The sequence below is a fragment of the Lepidochelys kempii genome, chromosome 1 (assembly GCF_965140285.1).
Source record: "Lepidochelys kempii isolate rLepKem1 chromosome 1, rLepKem1.hap1, whole genome shotgun sequence".
Classification (NCBI taxonomy): Eukaryota; Metazoa; Chordata; order Testudines; family Cheloniidae; genus Lepidochelys; species Lepidochelys kempii.
Window position 1 is genome coordinate 225,239,920 of NC_136380.1, and position 19,634 is coordinate 225,259,553.

Sequence of the window (19,634 nt, forward strand, 5' to 3'; positions counted from 1 at the left end):
ACAACTACAATACCCACCTGCAGAAGTAAAGAAACAGATTGATAGAGCCAGAAGAGTTCCCAGAAGTTACCTACTACAGGACAGGCCTAACAAAGAAAATAACAGAACGCCACTAGCCGTCACCTTCAGCCCCCAACTAAAACCCCTCCAACGCATTATTAAGGATCTACAACCTATCCTAAAGGATGACCCAACACTCTCACAAATCTTGGGAGACAGGCCAGTCCTTGCCTACAGACAGCCCTGCAACCTGAAGCAAATACTCACCAACAACCACATGCCACACAACAGAACCACTAACCCAGGAACTTATCCTTGCAACAAAGCCCGTTGCCAATTGTGCCCACATATCTATTCAGGGGACACCATCACAGGGCCTAATAACATCAGCCACACTATCAGAGGCTCGTTCACCTGCACATCCACCACATGACATCCATCATGTGCCAGCAATGCCCCTCTGCCATATACATTGGTCAAACTGGACAGTCTCTACGTAAAAGAATAAATGGACACAAATCAGATGTCAAGAATTATAACATTCATAAACCAGTCGGAGAACACTTCAATCTCTCTGGTCACGCAATCACAGACATGAAGGTCGCTATCTTAAAACAAAAAAACTTCAAATCCAGACTCCAGCGAGAAACTGCTGAATTGGAATTCATTTGCAAATTGGATACTATTAATTTAGGCTTAAATAGAGACTGGGAGTGGCTAAGTCATTATGCAAGGTAGCCTGTTTCCTCTTGTTTTTTCCTAACCCCCCAGCCCCCAGATGTTCTGGTTTAACTTGGATTTAAACTTGAAGAGTGGTCAGTTTGGATGAGCTATTACCAGCAGGAGAGTGAGTTTGTGTGTGTATGGGGGTGGGGGGATGTGAGAAAACCTGGATTTGTGCAGGAAATAGCCCAACTTGATTGTCATGCACATTGTGTAAAGAGTTGTCACTTTGGATGGGCTATCACCAGCAGGAAAGTGAATTTGTGTGGGGGTGTGGAGGGTGAGAAAACCTGGATTTGTGCTGGAAATGGCCCACCTGATGATCACTTTAGATAAGCTATTACCAGCAGGACAGTGGGGTGGGAGGAGGTATTGTTTCATATTCTCTGTGTATGTATAAAGCCTGCTGCAGTTTCCACGATATGCATCTGAGGAAGTGAGCTGTAGCTCACGAAAGCTTATGCTCTAATAAATTGGTTAGTCTCTAAGGTGCCACAAGTACTCCTTTTCTTTTTGCGAATACAGACTAACACGGCTGTTACTCTGAAAGATAATAATGTTGATGTTATATACTTAGACTTTTGTAAGGCATTTGGCTTGGTACCACATGACATTCTGATTAAAAATCTAGAAATATATAAAATGAACATGGCACACATTAAATGTGTCAAAATCTGGCTAACTGATATGTCTCAAAATTTAATTATAAATGAGAAATCATCACAGAATGGGTATATTTCTATTGGGGTCCTGCAGGGGTCAGTTCTTGGTCCGACAGTAGTTAATATTTTTATTAATGACCTGGAGGAAAACAAAAAAATTATCACTGATAAAGTTTGCAAGGGACACAAAAACTGGGAGAGAGGTAAATAACAAGGAAGACAGGTCACTGATACAGAGGGATCTGGATTGCTTGGTAAACTGGGCATAAGCAAACAACGTGCTTTTTAATATGGTTAAACATAAATTATACATCTAGGAACAAAGAATGTAGGCCACACTTTTAGATAATGGGAGACTGTATCCAGAGAGGCAGTGACCCTGAAAAAGATATGGGGTGCTGGTGGATAATCAGCTGAACATGAGCTCCCAGTATGACGCTGTGGCCAAAAGAGCTAATGCAATCCTTAAATAGGGGAATCTCAAGTAGGAATAGAGTGGTCCCTTCAGGTCCTAGATTTCTATGATTCCATGATAACTTTACACCTTTTGTATTGCCCCTCATCTGCATTTGTGAGAGAGATAATTAGAGCAAATTATAACTTGACTGACCTGTGTTGGCATTTAAGTGTCAGGAAGAATTTTCTCTGTTTTTGGAAGGAGGAAATTTTTCTTTTTGTCTTATTTGGGAAGTTCAGTGGTTTATGGATCCGGATGTGGTGGCAGATCAGATACTGTGTAATGACCAATGTTTGTTTTACACTCCTGACAACACAGGTGCCTTCAGCCCATCTAGCAAAGGTGAGAGAGGGATAGAGGCCCTGATCCTGCAAACATATGACTCAGCATTGCCAAGTCTCTGGAGTTTCTAGATATTTGGTATTTTTCTGAAAGACCCAGATCCTGGAGTTATAGGTGCTGGAACTATGGGTGCTGCTGCATCCCCTGACTTAAAGTGGTTTCCATCACATACAGGGTTTACCATTTGGTTCAATGGCTCTCATCAGTCCCCCCACTATACAAATTGTTCCAGCACCTCTGCCTGGAGTCATGTTATTAGGTAAGATTGTCAGCTTTCAAGGGTGGGGGGAGAGAGTAAGTTTTTAACTCCCATGGTTGCAGAGAAAAGCTGGAAGATGTGAACCCTGAAGGCTCAAAACCAGGAGGCAAATAAAAAGACCCCAGAAACGGTTGCTGTTTAAAAAATAAACAAATCTCATTCTTATGCCAATCATTTGGAGCCTCATTCAGGATTTGCGAGCAGGGGACTGAGGAGTAGCCCCATTGGGATCAAGAAGACTGGACACTGGAGTCGAGCAGCGCATGAGTTTGCTTTCAAGCGTCCGGGATCACACAGACCTCAAAGTCACACAGCTCAGCCCTCCCCTGCCCGCAGCAGCTCTGCCTCCTCCCTCCCGGACCCGGAGGCGCCTGAAAGCAAAGCTCCTTCCTGCGGCTGCGGCTGCGGCTGCGGCAGCCTCCCTGGGCAGCGCTGCCCCCTGCGCGGGACGTCTCTTGCCGGTAAGGCTGTCTGGAGAGAGCCGCGCGAGGGGGGCTCTCAGCAGCGGCTACTCCTTGGGGGCAGGAGCCAGAGATCCGGGGGGCAGCCAGGTCCTGTTGGCCAGGCTCCGTACACTGGGGAGCCTGACCGCGAGCTGCGAAAGGGAAAACACGTTGCAAGTCATTTAGAAGAGGGGTCTTGTTAATTGGTGCCTTAATCCTCTCCCCCTTCCTTTCCTGTCCCAGCAGCCGTTTCCTCTCCTTTCTGAGTGCATGTGTAAGCTCCTTCCCTGCCCCCCGGCTTTGATTCAGGACTCGGGCTCCCTGAAACCATAACAGCAAACGCAGCTTCTTGTGACCGCCCCAGGGATTATTGTGCCCCTCTGCCCCACCCACATATGCGGGATGGGGAACCTGTTTTTCCTGGCAGATGGCCCTGTAAGCAGCGCTGCTCCGCCTTCTGTTTAGTTATGTAGTTTTCAACAAGTTGCCCAGTTTGCTTTAAAGGGCAATGAGTGTTTCCTTAAACTAGGGACATCAAAAATAATCTTGCTCCTTTTTTAGGGGTGGGAGGACTGAGGTAGGGCAGGAGGAACTCACTGTTGTTTGTTTGTATACAGAGGCTACTTCCCATATCTTTGCAGGACTTCAGAATAATTTAAACTCTTTAAGTTTGTGTTCATGAAAGAACACAAGAACGGCCATACTGGGTCAGACCAAAGATCCATCTAACCCAGTATCCTGTCTTCCAACAGTGGCCAATGGAAAGTGCTTCAGAGGGAATGAACAGAACAGGTAATCTTCAAGTGATCCATCCCCAGTCGTCCATTCCCAAATTCTGGTAACAGAGCTCCCCATTCCCCATCCTAGCTGATAGCCATTGATGGACCTATCCTCCATGAACTTATCTAGTTCTTTTTTGAGCCCTGTTATAGTCTTGGCCTTCACAACATCCTCCAGCAAACAGTTCCACAGGTTGACTGTGCGTTGTGTGAAGAAATACTTCCTTTTGTTTGTTTTAAACCTGCTGCCTATTGATTTCATTTGGTGACCCCTAGTTCTTGTGTTATGAGAAGGAGTAAATAACACTTCCTTATTTACTTTCTCCACACCAGTAATGATTTTATAGACCTCTATCATATTCCCCCTTAGTCGTCTCTTTTCCAAGATGAAAAGTCCCAATCTTGTTAATCTCTCCTCATATGGAAGCGCTTCCATACCGCTAATCATTTTTGTTGCCCTTTTCTGAACCTTTTTCAATTCCAATATATCTTTTTTGAGATGGGGTGACCACATCTTCACGCAGTATTCAAGCTGTGGGCATACCATGGATGTATATAGAGGCGATATGATATTTTCTGTTTTATTACCTATCTCTTTCTTAATGATTCCCAACATTGTTTGCTTTTTTGACTGCACACTGAGTGGATGTTTTCAAAGAACTATCCACAATGACTCCAAGATCACTTTCTTGAGTGGGAACAGCTAATGTAGACACCATCATTTTATATGTATAGTTAGGATTATATTTTCCAGTATACATTACTTTGCATTTAGCAACATTTATGTTCATCTGCCATTTTGTTGCACAGTCACCCGCTTTTGTGAGTTCCCTGTGTAACTCTTTGCAGCCTACTTTGGACTTAACTATCTTGAGCAGTTTTGTATCATCTGCAGTTTTTGAAACTTCACTGTTTATCCCTTTTTCCAGATCATTTATGCATATGTTGAATAGGACTGGTCCCAGTACAGACCCCTGGAGAACCCCACTTTTTACCTCTCTCCATTCTGAAAATGACCATTTATTCCTACCCTTTGTTTTCTATCTTTTAACCAGTTACTTATCCATGAGAGGACCTTCCCTCTTATCCCATAACAGCTTACTTTGCTTAAGAACTTTTGGTGAGGGACCTTGTCCAGGGCTGTCCCTAGCTGGGTGCGGAGCCTGGAGCAAATTAGCCTGTTTGTGGCCACCCTTAACATTTTTTATACAGGTGAAATCTGGTTACAGTGAACTTCAAGGGCAGCTGCTGGCCACAGGTTAAATATTGATAGCGCCCAGCTTCATAATTATAATGTTATATTGTAGTTTTTTTACAATAAAGTTCATATAATTTAAAAAAACCCTCACCGATCACGATCAGTGTCACACCGCTTACATTCTGAAATCCACCTTCCTGGACTTCCTTGCAGCAAACTTACTTCCCAGGTGCATATGGTCTCACTACCCTCGGTGGATTTTTTAAAATGTAATTACACATTTGCAACACTGAGAGTCCATGTCTCGGGAACTGCGTGGCTCTTGGACAGCCTATATGTGCGCTGTGCTGGGGGACCCCAGGACCCTCCAGCATGGAGGAGGGGCTCTAAGATCTGATTTCTCTGGGGGCTGGGAGGGGGAGGGGAGGCGGAAAAGCAGATGGATGGAGGATCCCAGTTCCTGGTGGGTGGTACTGCAGGGAGGGGGACCCCAAGGCTGGAGAGCTGAAAGGCAAGGAGGACCCTGAGGCGGGGGGTGATAAGGGCTGGCCCTGGCCTGGAGTGGCATTGGAGGACCCCACCCAGCACTGGGAGAGGGGAGAAAGGGCAGTGCAAGGGGGAGGTGTGGGGCACTGGCAGGACACCAGGGCTGGGCGATGGGTGAGGGATGTTGGAGACTAGTGACTGGCACTCACCTGTGCTAGGGGCGAGGGGATGCCTGTGCTGGTGGAGGGTACTACCAGAAAAGGGAAGGGTCCGTCCGAGGCAGAAGGGCAGGGTCAGGTTCAGCCTGCCCTGGCCCTAGTGGTTGGGGGACACTAGGACCATGCTGTGGCAGGCGATGCTGGGAGCCAGCAGAGTGGGCTGGGGCCAGGTTACTCGCTCCTGCTGCACAGACTGAGCCCAAGCCCAGGGGGCTGCAGGCAAGAAAAAGAAATAAATGCCTGGGCCAGTGAGTGTGGGGCCTGGGCCCAACCCTGCTGCTGGCGCCAGGCCCCCCACAAGGCCCCTGGGCTGCCCTGCCCTCCCATGCACCCCAAAGCTCAGGGCCCAGGACGGTTCCCCTGTCCGTCCTATGGACAGGATGGCTCTGATCTTTTCAAAGGGTTTCTGAAAATCTAAGACACTATATCCACTGGCTCACCCTTGTCCACATGTTTATTGAGCCCCCTCAAAGAATTCTAGTAGATTGGTGAGGCATGACGTCCCTTTACAAAACCATGTTGACTCTTCCCCCAACAAAGCACGTTCATCTATGTGTCTGACAATTCTGTTCTTTACTGCAGTTTCAGCCAGTTTGCCCAGTACTGACGTTAGGCTTACAGGCCTGTAATTGCCAGATCACCTCTGGAGCCTTTTTAAAAAATTGGCATCACATTACCTATCCTCCAGTCTTAAGGTATAAGACTTAAGTATCCTGAGATCTGTATCCTTCTAATTACTAGACAGATAGAGCACAGGCAGTAATGTTGCAAGCTTCTTCTGTGTTGTCCCTGCCCTTGGGACCTGGAGGTCATTTAGTCTCCATCAGCTATTCAAATCTTAGCCAGACTACTGAGAGTACCACCGGCACTGCTAGATTCGATGGTGCTTTTTGTGATGTGGATGCCTATCCATTAAAAAAGTTACTGAAACCACTATTTTGCTTGACAAAACTGCCAGTGGAGTTATGGTGGATATTCAGCTGAATATGAGCTCCCTGTATGATGCTGTGGCCAAAAGGTCTAATGCAATCCTTGAATACATAAACAGGGGAATCTTGAGTAACACTAGGGAGGTTGTTTTCCCTCTATATTTGATGCTGGCACAACTACTGCTAGAATACTGTGTCCAGTTCTGGTGTCCACAATTCAAGAAGATCTTGATAAATTGGAGAGGCTTCAGAGAAGAGCCAAGAAAATGATTAAAGGATTAGAAAATCTGCCTCTTAATGATAGACACGCTGAGCTCATTCTATTTACCTTAACAAAGAAAAAGTGAAGGCGTGACTTGATTACAGTCTGTAAGGACCTACGTGGGAAACAAATATTTAATAATGGGCTCTTTAATCTAGAAGAGAAAAGTATAACACAATTCAATGGCTGGAAGTTGAACCTAGAGAAATTCAGAATGGAAACAATGCATACATTTTTAACAGTGAGAGTAATTAATCTTTGGAACAACTTACCAAGAGTCATGGTGGATTCTCCATCACTGACCATTTTAAAATCAACACTGGATGTTTTTTGAAAAAATACCCTCTATGAATTATTGTAGGGAAGTTCTATGGCTTGTGTTATACAGGAGGTCAGACTAGATGATCACAGTGGTCCCTTCTGGCCTTGGAATCTATGTAACTATTTTTACTCTATTGACCCTCTAGCATATCTGAGCAGGAGCTTGGTTATGTAAGGGGGGCTGTCTGTCTCAATAGCAATCCCCCAAATCACCTGTTTCCAGTGTTTGCACTGATCCCCTTTGTCACTCTTTTTATGTCCTTGGGCATCTTGGTTGAAAAAGTAGGGAAGAGGATTCCAATATGTGTCCCCAGGGCTGATGTAGACTTCCTGTGTGACTGTGGACAAGTCCCTTATGCCTTCTGTGCCGTTCCCCCTCTGTAAAATGGGGATAATAGCAGTTTCCTACCTTATAGGTATGTAATGAAAATACATTAAAGATTAAGAGCCACTCAGATATTATGATGGGGCCATATAAATACCTCAGAGAGATTCTTGTGTGCTGTATTCACCACCCTTTTTCATTTGAAAAGTGTAGCAATGTTTTTAATTGGGAAATTCTAAAATATCTTAAATGCCAAGTATGTTGGGAAGTGTCAGGGTTCCCTCCCCACTGTGACTTTTGGGGTACAGATGTGGGGACCCGCATGAAAGACCCCCTAAGCTTATTAAGCTTAGGTTAAAAACTTCCCCAAGGCACAAATCCTTCCTTGTCCTTGGATGAGTACTGCTGCCACCACCAAGTGAGTTAGACAAAGATTCAGGAAAAGGACCACTTGGAGTTCCTGTTTCCCCAAAATATTCCCCCAAGCCACTTCACCCCCTTTCCTGGGGAGGCTTGAGAATAATCTACCAACCAGATAGGTAAACAAGGTGAGCACAGACCAGACCTCTGTTTTTTTAGGACACTGAAAATCAGTCAGATTCCTAAAAAAAAGTAAAAAAAGCACCTCTGTAAAATCAGGATGGAAGGTAATTTTACAGGGTAATAAGACTTAAAACACTGAGGATTCCCCCCTAGGCAAAACTTCAAAGTTACAAAAAAACAGGGATAAACCTCCCTCTTATCACAGGGAAAACTCACAAGCTAAAACAAAAGATAATCTAACGCATTCCTTGCTATTACTTACTATTTCTCTAATATTAGATGTATCATTTCAGTAGGAGCTGGGTTACTTGCTTGGTCTCTCTCTTTGTCTCGGAGAGAACACACACGGAGCACAAAAACAAAGCCTTCGCCCACAGATTTGAAAGTATTTTCTTTCCCCATTGGTCCTTCTGGTCAGGTGCTAACTAGGTTAATTGAACTGATTAACTCCTTACAGGTAAGGGGATTCTCCAAGAGGGATTTTATATTACTGTATACATAAAGTTTGTTACCCTTCCCTTTATATTTATGACAGGAAGTAAGTAACTTTGCATCAAATATGTAATATAAACTTTTAAAAAAAAAGACCAACATTTGCTACTTGTACAAAAGGCTCTTAAAAGTTGTTGAAAACTTCATTTTGACTAAAGGAAGCCATTCTTTATTTTTCCTTACAGATATGCATTCTTCTTGAAATGAGATTATCTTGAAGTTAAACACCAAGAAGTTCATCGCTGTTCCTGACTGAAGAAGAAGGCGCCTAAGTAAAAATGGCCATCAGCATAACTTGGTGGTCTACTTGCACATTTCTAATCATGTGTTACATGATACCTGGGCCATCCCTAAGTCAAGATTGCTCTCTAGAGAAGATGGAAAATGTTGTCATTGATATGATGCGATCTCTCTCAAAAGGCATCAGAGGGACTGAGCCAATATATACACCAACTCGGGAAGCTTGTATTAATGTTTGCTGCTTAGAAAAAAAAATATCGGGTAACCTTATACTCCCTTGATCTCTGTTCTTCTCTATCATTGCTTATGACATGCTTGTAATGGGCTGGGATAGGATGAGCTGGTGTCAGCCCTCAAAGGGGAAGAACCAGGACATTCTGCATTTCCTTTCTTCTTTCAGCACTAAATGTGAATATCTCTCTCCTTTCACACCAAGACTAACGAGATATTGTGAATATTGGTCTGTTTTGCTAAACCTATTAGCCAATGAAATGAGATTTTAGTGATTAAGTCCTAGCAATATGTATTAGTCTGAGCAATTATTGCATGTATCTTGAACGTTTGGCATGCACAATGGTTTTAAGCCCTTCCCCCTCGCCCACACCATCCACTCCAAGATGTAGAAGCCATAACTTTGTGAGTCCAGTAGACAGAATAAAAAGAAACAATGGATTGTTTTATGTTACATATGAGTAGCCAAAAATAAAATGCTTAAACTCTTCTGGGATCTTTGCTTTCCATCAAGCCATTAGAAGCAAAATGAACTATAGCTGCAGATAGCAGCTTCACAGTGTTAACAGTGAATCAAACAGTAGAAAGAGTCAGGAGGCTGTGGGAATGGTGAAATCTTCTCTCAGTCATTCAAAGAAATTAGGGGTTTTTCAAATTTATCAGATGCCTTTGAGCCAAAGGCTCATATGAAAAATGGTGTCCCCAGATCTGATCTGAGGGCAACAGCACCTTGGTAGGAATCCCAGCAGGTGGGTGAGGGGAGGCTTATCCTACTATTTCTGTTAGAACTCATTGGCACGTAGAAGGATGGGCAACATCTTGCACATAAGCTTTTGGCTTGTAGGTATCTAGTTATATATATTAATCCCCATAACTATATTTCCTGCAGAATGTGATATATTCATTCTTTTCCCTTCATACTGATCTGGAGGATTTTAGTCAAGCTAAGCAGAGCTTATTGCCATAAAAGAGGCAGATACAACACTTCTTGCTGCTAAAGTATATAATATATTATCCTTTTTTAGGAGACAGGCAATGTAATTTGATGATTTTTGATGCTCGAAGGATAAGCCAGCATCCAAACTGCTACCTGTTTTACTGCCCTAGTAAGGAAGCTTGTCCAATGAAACCATTAAAAGGACTCATGAGCTACAGGATAAATAGAGGTAAACAATACTAAAATCAACTGATCATTGACTTTGTTTATACTCATGTGCCTTACTGATGTGTGTTTGCATTAGAGTTGGTCATAAATGTTTTGATTTATCAGCAAAAATTAAAACTGAAACAATCAGCTGAAAACTGAAAATTTCGTTTTGGAAATGCTACCATAGTACTTCATGGGAGTTATACGGTGCCTTATACCCCCTTTCTTCTTTATGGACCTGGCTTCTCATGTGGACTGCATCTCCCATGATGCATCCTGATTGCCCCCCCTTTATTAGACTTCAAAATCTTTTATATTCTTTCTTTCTTTAAAAAAAACGAAACAAGCCCACCCTATCATACCATGACAATGTGAGACATAGTTAATATTCATATGTCAGGAAAATATATCTCCTCTCCAATCTTTCATATCTATGCTTTCTGTTTAGACTGTAAGCTCTTTAAGGCAGGGATTTATTCCTAAATAATACAGTTTGTGTGTGCTTAAAAAGATTCTTCCGTTTTGACACATTCTGTATGTTTGGGAGAAATTCCTTGTGGGTATATTAAATATTACAGAAGCAGTAGAAATTTAGCACCCTTGTAGCATTTTACATATTTGAAGGGATCATATTTTGGTGGCTGAGGGGCATATAAATACTTAGTTATAGAAAGCACTCTACAAATATTAATCTTCATTACATCTCTGCAAGGTTAGTAAGTAAACAAAAGTAGTAATATTCCTCTTTTTTCAGGTAGAGAAACTGAAGCAGAGATGCAAAGGGACTTATTACCCAAGGCCAAACTGCATGTCAGTAGCAAGGTTTAGAGAAGACTTAGAACTCAGGAATTTCTTGTCGTGTCTAATGTGCTGTTCACTTTTTGGTGCTAATACATTAGCTGTACTAAGGTCCGCTATTAAGATGTAGCAAGCTGACCAAAATATACTTTGCAGTGTAGTGATAGCCATGGCAGTTCCAGCATATTGGAGAGACAAGATGGGTGAGGTAATGAAGACGAGCTCTGAGTAGCTTGAAAGCTTGGTTCTTTCACTGACAGTATTTGGTCCACTAAAAGATACCTCACACACCTTGTCTCTCAAAATGTACTTCTACACTGGTACCTTATCTGACTGAACTCTTCAAATAACAAATTGACAATTAGACTGTCCTCTCGCAAGGGAGTTTATATGGTGGTTTCAGTATGGCTCATTTTGCAGAGAACACAAGTTTTTTAAATATACTGGAGTTTTTCCTCTCTCTCAGATAGCTCCAAAGGCTGAGTTTACTGAAGAGGTAACTTTCTCCTGGGAAGGAATTGGCTGGTGAGGGAAAGCATGCTGTCTGTCAGGGTCATCCGCATAACTTTTTCAGAAACTGTTCGGGTGCATTTGCTGTGACAACACCAGGAAACCAGGGCAGGGGAAGGAACAAATGGCTTAAACTCCTAGGGTGCAAAAGCAGAAGAGTCCAAGTAATTAATTTATTATCTAACTTTTATCACTCTTCTCCCACTCTTTTCTCCCCCAGGAGTATGTAGAGGAATGAAAGAGGGAAGGGAACATGTGACTGTGCTGGGCTCTTGATTTGCCAAAGTGCAATTGCTGAGTTATACCCATTTGTTTTCAATTGTGCTGTTTTTCTGGCTCCTGGTCACATTGATTTATGAAAATGACGTCTGTGAGCTCATTTACCTTAAGCCTACATTGCTGATAAGCTTTTCAAAGGTAGTTACCAAGAAGCCTAGCCCACTTCTTGTGACAAACCTTTTAAGTTTGTTTTTTCAGATAGAAATGTGCACAAGGTTACACTTATTAGTGATAAAGAAAAATACTCAAATATTGGAGCAGCTTTATTCAGTGCAAACTTGATTTTTCCAGCTCAGCCACCACAGAACCCATTTGTGATTCAGGAGATGTCTTTGTCTTCTGTTTCCAGCCACAAAAGCTATTCCTGAAAAACTGCTTGGGGTTTCTGCTCTGCCTCTCACACTCTCATTTGGAACATAGACAACATGTTCCATACAGATAATCAATCGTGATATATTGATGGGATTCTATGGGTATTCTCAGTAGGTATCCACCAATATCACGATTGATTATCTGTATGGATCTGTATGTATCCAGCAGGATAGTGAGTTTGTGTGTGTGGTTTTTGGGAGGGGGGTGAGGGGGTGAGAGAACCTGGATTTGTGCAGGAAATGGCCCAACTTGATTATCATGCACATTGTGTAAAGAGTTGTCACTTTGGATGGGCTATCACCAGCAGGAGAGTGAATTTGTGGGGGGGGGTGGAGGGTGAGAAAACCTGGATTTGTGCTGGAAATGGCCCAACCTGATGATCACTTTAGATAAGCTATTACCAGCAGGACAGTGGGGTGGGAGGAGGTATTGTTTCATATTCTCTGTGTGTATATAAAGTCTGCTGCAGTTTCCACGGTATGCATCCGATGAAGTGAGCTGTAGCTCACGAAAGCTCATGCTCAAATAAATTGGTTAGTCTCTAAGGTGCCACAAGTACTCCTTTTCTTTTTGCGAATACAGACTAACACGGCTGTTACTCTGAAACCTGTATGGAACATGTTGTCTATATTCCAAATGAGAGTTCCATCAAGGAGATGACCTCTAAGGTAGTTTAGCAGATGGACTATTTGAGAATGGTCCTGTAGAATACTCTTCTTTTATATTTTTTTAAATAGTGGCTTGTGCACTGCTTTATCTGTCTTCCTTCAATAGCAAGATTATTTATTCTATTATAATGCCACTAGTGTCCCTAGCACGTGACAATTTCTTAAGAAGACAAGGCCCCTGCAGTTGGGAGCTTACAATCTAAAATGAAAATGAGGAAATAAGGCTGACTTTTGTTTTTTAACTCCCAAAATATAGGGTGTGATTAGTCAGACTCCGGCTGCAATAACTGTCTGCTTCTTGATAGTACATCCAAGAGTGTTCAGGTACATCTGTTGGCTTTGTGGAAGAAGGTGGGGAGACTCAAGTAGGGTGATGAGATCATTCTTTGTCAGCCAACCAAGCTGTTTCCCACAGCATAAATTCCACACACACTGCAGTTTTCTGACGGTTATTTGAGGGAGTGAACTTGGTAACCTGCAGGTTGCACAACCCAATTTACATGAACACTGCATCATTGTTCTACTTTGGGAGCTTGTCTAAAAGCATGGGTTCTACAAGTGGGGTTCAGTCCCACACTCCTTTGTTTGGAATGAGAAGAGAATGGTGGTTTAGCTGACCACATCTGCTGTATTGTTGGGCAAATTCCTTGTCTCAGAGGTAACGCACTTGGAACTGAGGAAACTGTTGGATTTTGACCATCTAGATTTTGACTTTTGAGTTTGTGGTGCACGTTAAATAATAAAATATCAATTTATGTAGAAATCCCTTTCTGACTACTGAGTAAAGCTTGCAGAAAAATCAATAACTTGTTCTTGGTAGACTCTGGGAGTTTTTTGGTGTCTGTTGGATAGATTGTGAAAAGGCCATGTGGTAAAAAACTGGTATATAACAAGGATTTTCTCGTTCTGATTATGGTTTTAAATGGAATTTTCTTTAAAAAGTTATTGCATTCCAGTTCATAACATAACTGTTTTTTTGCTCTATGCTGCTTAATGTCCCCTCTAGAAACCTAAAATATATTTCCCAACTTGTACCACAGCAGCTGGGGTAGGTGGTCTTTCCATTTCAATTAATTGAATTAACTGTGAAGGTTTTTTTCCTTCCTTGTGACCCAATATAATGGAAGTTAGCACAGCACTCTGCATAAAGGGGCTTCCAGTTGAGACAGAAGAGACCATGAATTGTATATTTTAAATCCGCCACTTCTTTTTTCAAAAGTCCTATATGTATCTAATTATATCAATTTTAAGGCAGGCAAAATCTGAATGTAAGCTACTTAGCAGTGTACTCTCCTTCTAAATTCTCCATATATTCAGTTTCTCGTCTTCTTCCTGTCTGTTCTCTTGCAAAGACCTGTTGCTAAGGAAGGGTGAAATTCTGTGGCCTGCGTTGTGCAGGAGGTCAGACTAGATGATCATAACGGTCCCTTCTGACCTAAATATCTATGAATACACAGGGTTAGTGCACTCGCCTGAGGTCAAATCCTGACTTACGCGTCAGGTGATCTCAGTTTGGTACTTATTTTGTGTGTATTGCACAATTTTGCTCTTAAGAGCAGAGATGTTGCTGGTCAAAATCTAGATATATTGGGGGAAATTCTGAGGGAAGCAAGTGTGTACACCCTTCATATAGTTTTACATTAGGGATACTAGGGCAATCACTGATGAGGTGAGCCTGTGAGTCAACTTGTTTATCTTAGTTTCTGGCTGCTGTCAGGTGGCAGGGGAAAATTTAAAGGTATACAGTGAAGGTCACCCAAATATTTACATACTTTAATGTTATGGTGATCTTGTAAAGTGGAACCTTAACATGGTTGTCTTATCACTTAACTTTTCTCAGAGAGAAAATCCATTTCTTAGAGATTTTTCAATTGAAGGAAGAGTCAGATTCTTTCACCATTAATTCTAGGTTATCTAAGTGTTGGGGGTGTGTGGTTTCTTGTTTGCTTAGGAATTTCATGTCTGATCAACCCTCCAGTACTTAGAGGTAATACAATGAATAAGGGTGAAGCACCACACCCAGTGGTAAATTCAACTGGCTGTTGGATGATGTGAACAAAGGAGGTGTGCCAGTTAGTTAGTCTTCCCAAGAACTATTACTCACCCAAAGTGTTAGGGGGTTTTTTTGCATAGGATCTATATACAGTATCTTAACATAATGGAATCTTTGTCAATAATGTGAGTTTGTATGCAGCTTTTATCATGCCAAACTGTGCATATTTTGCTACCAGACTCCAGTTAATAGTTTTAACATAGCTGCTATGCACTGTGCTGCTTAGAAACCGATTCAATTTAACTTCAGAGGAAAGGTGAACATTTGAGTCAACTACTTATGATGGACCCTGCCTCTCCTCATTTCTAACAACTCTTCATCCACTTCCCGTCATGATGGCTCTCATGGGGGTACCTTTCTCTTAGTAAAAGAGTGGAGACCCAGACTGTTCAACAAGTCAGTTTGTTGTGTAGGAAGTTGGCAGGATGTTTTGGAGAATGTGGGGATTTGTTACACTCGTAATAGCAATTGTTTGCCATGGTAGAAATCCCTATGTGTCACACTTCTGAGATCCATTCTTTCTGTTCTTCTTAGCTTCTGGGATGGAGAGGGTTCTTCTGTCGCCTAGTTACTGGGTATTAGGGTGGCTTTCCTTACTTTCTACAGGTATAGGGTTGGATGGGTGGAACTCTCCTACCTGGCTGCTAAGTTGGAATATCTCCTTGCTCTGCTCACTGCGTGGTGGTAGGGCTGGGAATCCATGTGACAATCCCTCTATTTGATAGACAGGATTGATAAACCCAGTCAGAGCAAGTGGAATGCATTTGCAATGAGCAGATTTCAGGATGTGATGTGGGAACATGGGTCTTCCACTAGTGTGGTCACAAATTCCATATGTATATGCATGTACAACTTTTGTTTTCAATAGGCATATCCTGCATCCTTCAAGCTATGCCTGCAAGATATTAAGATATTTAAATTCGTTCAGTGCCAATGTAACACATCAGCATTTTAATTTGTTCCAGGTACACTGTTGAACCCTGAGTCAGGCAGATACTTCAATCAGAGAGGTGCTTGTAAACTGTAGAGGCTCCATTCAATCCCTGATGCAATACAGTTGTAACAATGCAGTGTTCCTCCTTCTTCCCAGAGAGATCAAGGACTGAATTATCTATCCTCTGTGTAGATGGATGTCCCCAGGTTACCCCTAAGCCTGTCTCATCTGCATGGATTAAAAAAAAATAAAAGTATTGCAGGCAGGTACACAGAGAAACTAAGTGGAGTGAAGCGGGTTTGTAAGAAAATTAATTCTGGATGGTCCAGTAGTTAGGACACTAGCCTGAGTCTCAGGAGAGCTGGGCTGAAGTTCATGCTCCTCCATAGACTTCCTGTGAGACTTTTTGCAAGTCACTGAACCTTTTTGTGCCTGTGTAAAATGAAGATAATGATACTTCCCTACCCCACAGGATAATTACATTGTGAGGATAATAACATTAAAAGATTGTGAGGCATCCAGATACTGAAGCAACAGGGACCTTATAAGTACTTTAGATTGATCTATGCAAAATTGACGAATACAAGTGTGACTTGGTAACTTCTGCTTCTCTGGTTGGCAAAGACTAAGAATGTTTTGAAGATGATTGGCCTGATTCTTCACAGCCTTGCACCTCTGTATAAGCATTTAAACATGTGCAATGTGAGTGCAGAACACTACCAAATCAAATGCTTGCTTTACACAGAGGTAAATGCTTACATGAGGTGTAAGACTGTGAAGAATCCGGCCTGATATTTTTAGGCTTTGGAGATGGAGTATCAATTTGTGCTATGACAACTGTAATTTTAATATGCCTATTGCCAAACACTTGAGTGATTTAAAAAAAAAATATAGGAGAAAATCATGATACCCCAGGCAGTTTAGTTGTTTCTTTTCGGGGTGGGTCCCTTTTGTGATTCTCTATTGGATTCAGAAGAAGCAGTAGGCAGAGGAAGCATTTGATTGCTAAAGTGGATTGAATAATTAATTTATATATTTTCTTTCTATTTTTAGGTATACAGATTCTGGACTCACAGCTTGCAAATTACAACACGAATGGAAACTCTCTTTCTTCACAAGCAGCTCGCTTTGACCTTCCCAGTCAGGCAGGTCACCTGAATCATACTGCTGCTTTGCAGAAATCGGTTACTTCTCAGATGTCTGAACTCATTGACCATATAGAAGAAGATTTAGTTAAGACTGAATCTCACACACAGGTTCCTGAAGGCCAAGAGAAAAAACATCCTGAGACCTTAGATTATTTCCCAAAACAAAAGCTAACGGAGCTGATGCCTACCAGGGCTGCTCATACTTTTCAGTTCAGCACCTCCTCTCCACCACCGCCTCCCATGCTTCCTACCACTGTCAGTAGCGCGGTACCCAAAACCGCAACCTCTAGCACTCAGATTCCTACCACCACTGCTTTTACCACACCTGACCGCCTGGTCTCAAATTCCAGAACTGCTACAGAATTTGCAAGGCTAAGAACATCTGCCACCACGATCAAGCCAATAGCCACCTCTGCAGACAGTACTAGCAGCATCGCTCTCTTTTCTTTGTCAGTTGGTGCTTTGCTTAGTAAGGATTCCTTGGCTCCTTTTCAAAATATGCACCAGGATAATAGGCAGCTTGATTCAGAAGCCTACCTATTAGATGATGATCCAAAAAGCAAGCATGCCCCTCAATCTGGTGACAAAAGTGGTCTCATAGCAGCTTTACTTTTTGGGATAGTGTCTTTGCTATTAGTTATTGCGCTAATAGGCAGAAGGATGTCTCAATCTCTTCAGAGAAGACATTATAATAGGCTAGATTACTTGATCAATGGAATGTATACTGACGTGTGATGGGAGGGGAAATTGAAACAATACATTGGTAAGAAGTGCAGTCTTTGTTAGCAGCTGTAGCCTGAAACTGAACTGCAGTGCTGAAATCCTTGAGAAGGGTGTGTTCTCTCTTAGCTGAAGATGGGAAAGGGGCAAGCAGCTGTTGATATGGTCTTCGCCCCACCCCCTGCAAAAAAAGTACACCCTGAATTGCGGAGTAACATTTATTTAACTGCAAAATCATAAAATAAACAAACACTGTCTACGTTAAGCAGAGATGTTTTTAGATTTAAAATAAAAGATCAAGATCCTAACATAATATTCTACACCTTGATTAGGTTGTGAACAAAACTTATTTTGTGCATCTGTACAGCCCACCCCCCTATTCTGTTACTATTTGGCACAAAAATATCTGTTAAACAGTGTGTAAACACTACTGTTTGCCTGACAGTCCTATTTAATACATTGCCTCATGCCATAGAGGGACACTTTAAAAAGAAATCATTCATATGCAAAATTTCATGGTGTAAGAGTGAAGGGTGCTATGCACATAAACCTACCTGATATAAAATCAAGGAAATGAAAGGTTAAGGCACCTAACACCATTTGTCTTCTATTCCACCACTTAAAGGCATGGGTCCTGCCACTGCCACTTCCATAGGGATACTAATCTCTGACTTTAAAGGACAGCTGTGTCTGCATCACACAAATCTGTCTAGCAATCAGAGATGCCACTTCCAATCAATAGAAATGTCTCAGCAAGCCTGTGTATCTTCTGAGTTTAGTAGAAGAAGCTCTAAGCTGTATCAGCGCACTGGGGAACCCAGGCAGCACTGCTGTCCCAGTGCTGAGCTCACACTCCATTCCAGGCCCACTGCACAGCCCTGTCCCCTCACTCCCAACCTCCCTGTATCTAATAGCATGTTGCCCCTTCTTATACCTCCCTCCACACATGCATCTTCATTCACCTCCTGCATAGAGTTGCCACCTCTGAGGTACAAAACCTGGAACATCCAAAATGATCCTGAGCCCATAAAACTGGACAGCTGGCAGTGTGTACAGAGCATCCTTGCAGATTTCCCAGGACAGCGACCTCAAAACAGGGATGATCCTGGGAAAACCTAGTCAGGTGGCAACCCTACTCTCATGCCTCCTCTACATGGCTGTTAACACCCACATGCACTCTACACATGGACTTCCCTGCCTCTGGTGATGCGGGCAAGGGATGAGCAAGAGTGTGGGAGTGAACAGCCACATTCAGGGGGCACAGCTGTGGGAAGCAACAGTGTGTGGGGTGGGATGACAGGGTTTGTAGCATCCAGTTCTTGTTTTCAAAGCTTGTCACAATCATGAAGTATAGAATCTTTTTTTTTTTAAATGAAAGCCTAGATCCTAGAGCATCCATTTGACAGCCAGTACAATCAACAACAGAAAAATGGGATTATCAAAAATAAGGGGAAATAATTCATTTTTAAATTAAAAAAATAACCTATATCCAATCGTTTCTTAGGCGGTGTGAGAAATTTGGTGCTTGAGGTGAGGTTTTTATCATGGGATTAAGCTGGAGGGGTACAAAAATAATTTTCTTAGAATAAATTTCTTAAAGCATCCATCTTTAATTTTAACTCAAACTAACAGGGTTATGAAGAAAAATTAATTGTTCACAGATTAATTTATGCAAAACAAAGAAGTTGAAAACTTTCTCTAAATAAACTTCATTGTACCTATTGGGTTCCGGGAAGTGGGCGGGCGGAAGCTCATCCACTGCTGAGGGACCCTCCCTCCCCAGCTTAAGGGGAAGATCCACAGGACCTGGAAACCAAATGATTCCGGGGGACAACTAATGAAATAACAGGGACAGGAGCACGGTCAAAGGATCAGAAGAAGGGAGCCTGATGGGGGACACCGAGCAGAGAACCCCGGACAGGGCCCACTGCTCCTCAAAGGCGTCAAGGGAGCCAGTGGATGCCGCCCAGAAGAACTCTGCCTGGATACATGAACCGACAGAGGATCGGAAACAGGCCCCACAGTCACAGGAGTCTCCATCGGTCAGCCTCCTCTCCCTGGTTTTATAGATGGCCGTTTTAGCGAGGGCCAGGAG

The 19,634-nt window shown here is 42.5% G+C and overlaps 1 protein-coding gene across 4 annotated transcripts; it reads left to right on the top strand.

Moving 5' to 3' along the window:
• Positions 1-2,766: 2,766 nt before the first annotated feature.
• On the top strand, positions 2,767-19,167 carry MANSC1 (MANSC domain containing 1). Of its 4 annotated transcripts, none has more exons than XM_073329589.2 (5): positions 2,767-2,904; positions 3,504-3,678; positions 8,625-8,940; positions 9,936-10,076; positions 16,725-19,167. In XM_073329589.2, exons 3-5 carry the CDS (start codon positions 8,718-8,720, stop codon positions 17,552-17,554), a joined length of 1,194 nt encoding a protein of 397 aa, XP_073185690.1. In that variant the 5' UTR covers positions 2,767-2,904; positions 3,504-3,678; positions 8,625-8,717; the 3' UTR covers positions 17,555-19,167. The 4 variants fall into 4 exon arrangements, with proteins under 4 accessions (XP_073185690.1, XP_073185684.1, XP_073185675.1 ...); XM_073329583.2 differs by having other exon boundaries at positions 3,528-3,678; XM_073329574.2 differs by having other exon boundaries at positions 3,639-3,678.
• The last annotated feature ends 467 nt before the right edge of the window (positions 19,168-19,634 follow it).

Bases quoted from the DNA above. Each gene is read 5' to 3' on its own strand.
- MANSC1 (XM_073329589.2), top strand. From the start codon at position 8,718: ATGGCCATCAGCATAACTTGGTGGTCTACTTGCACATTTCTAATCATG. The intron at 8,941-9,935 runs GTAACCTTATAC...ATCCTTTTTTAG, and splicing joins CTTAGAAAAAAAAATATCGG to GAGACAGGCAATGTAATTTG. The intron at 10,077-16,724 runs GTAAACAATACT...TTCTATTTTTAG, and splicing joins GAGCTACAGGATAAATAGAG to GTATACAGATTCTGGACTCA.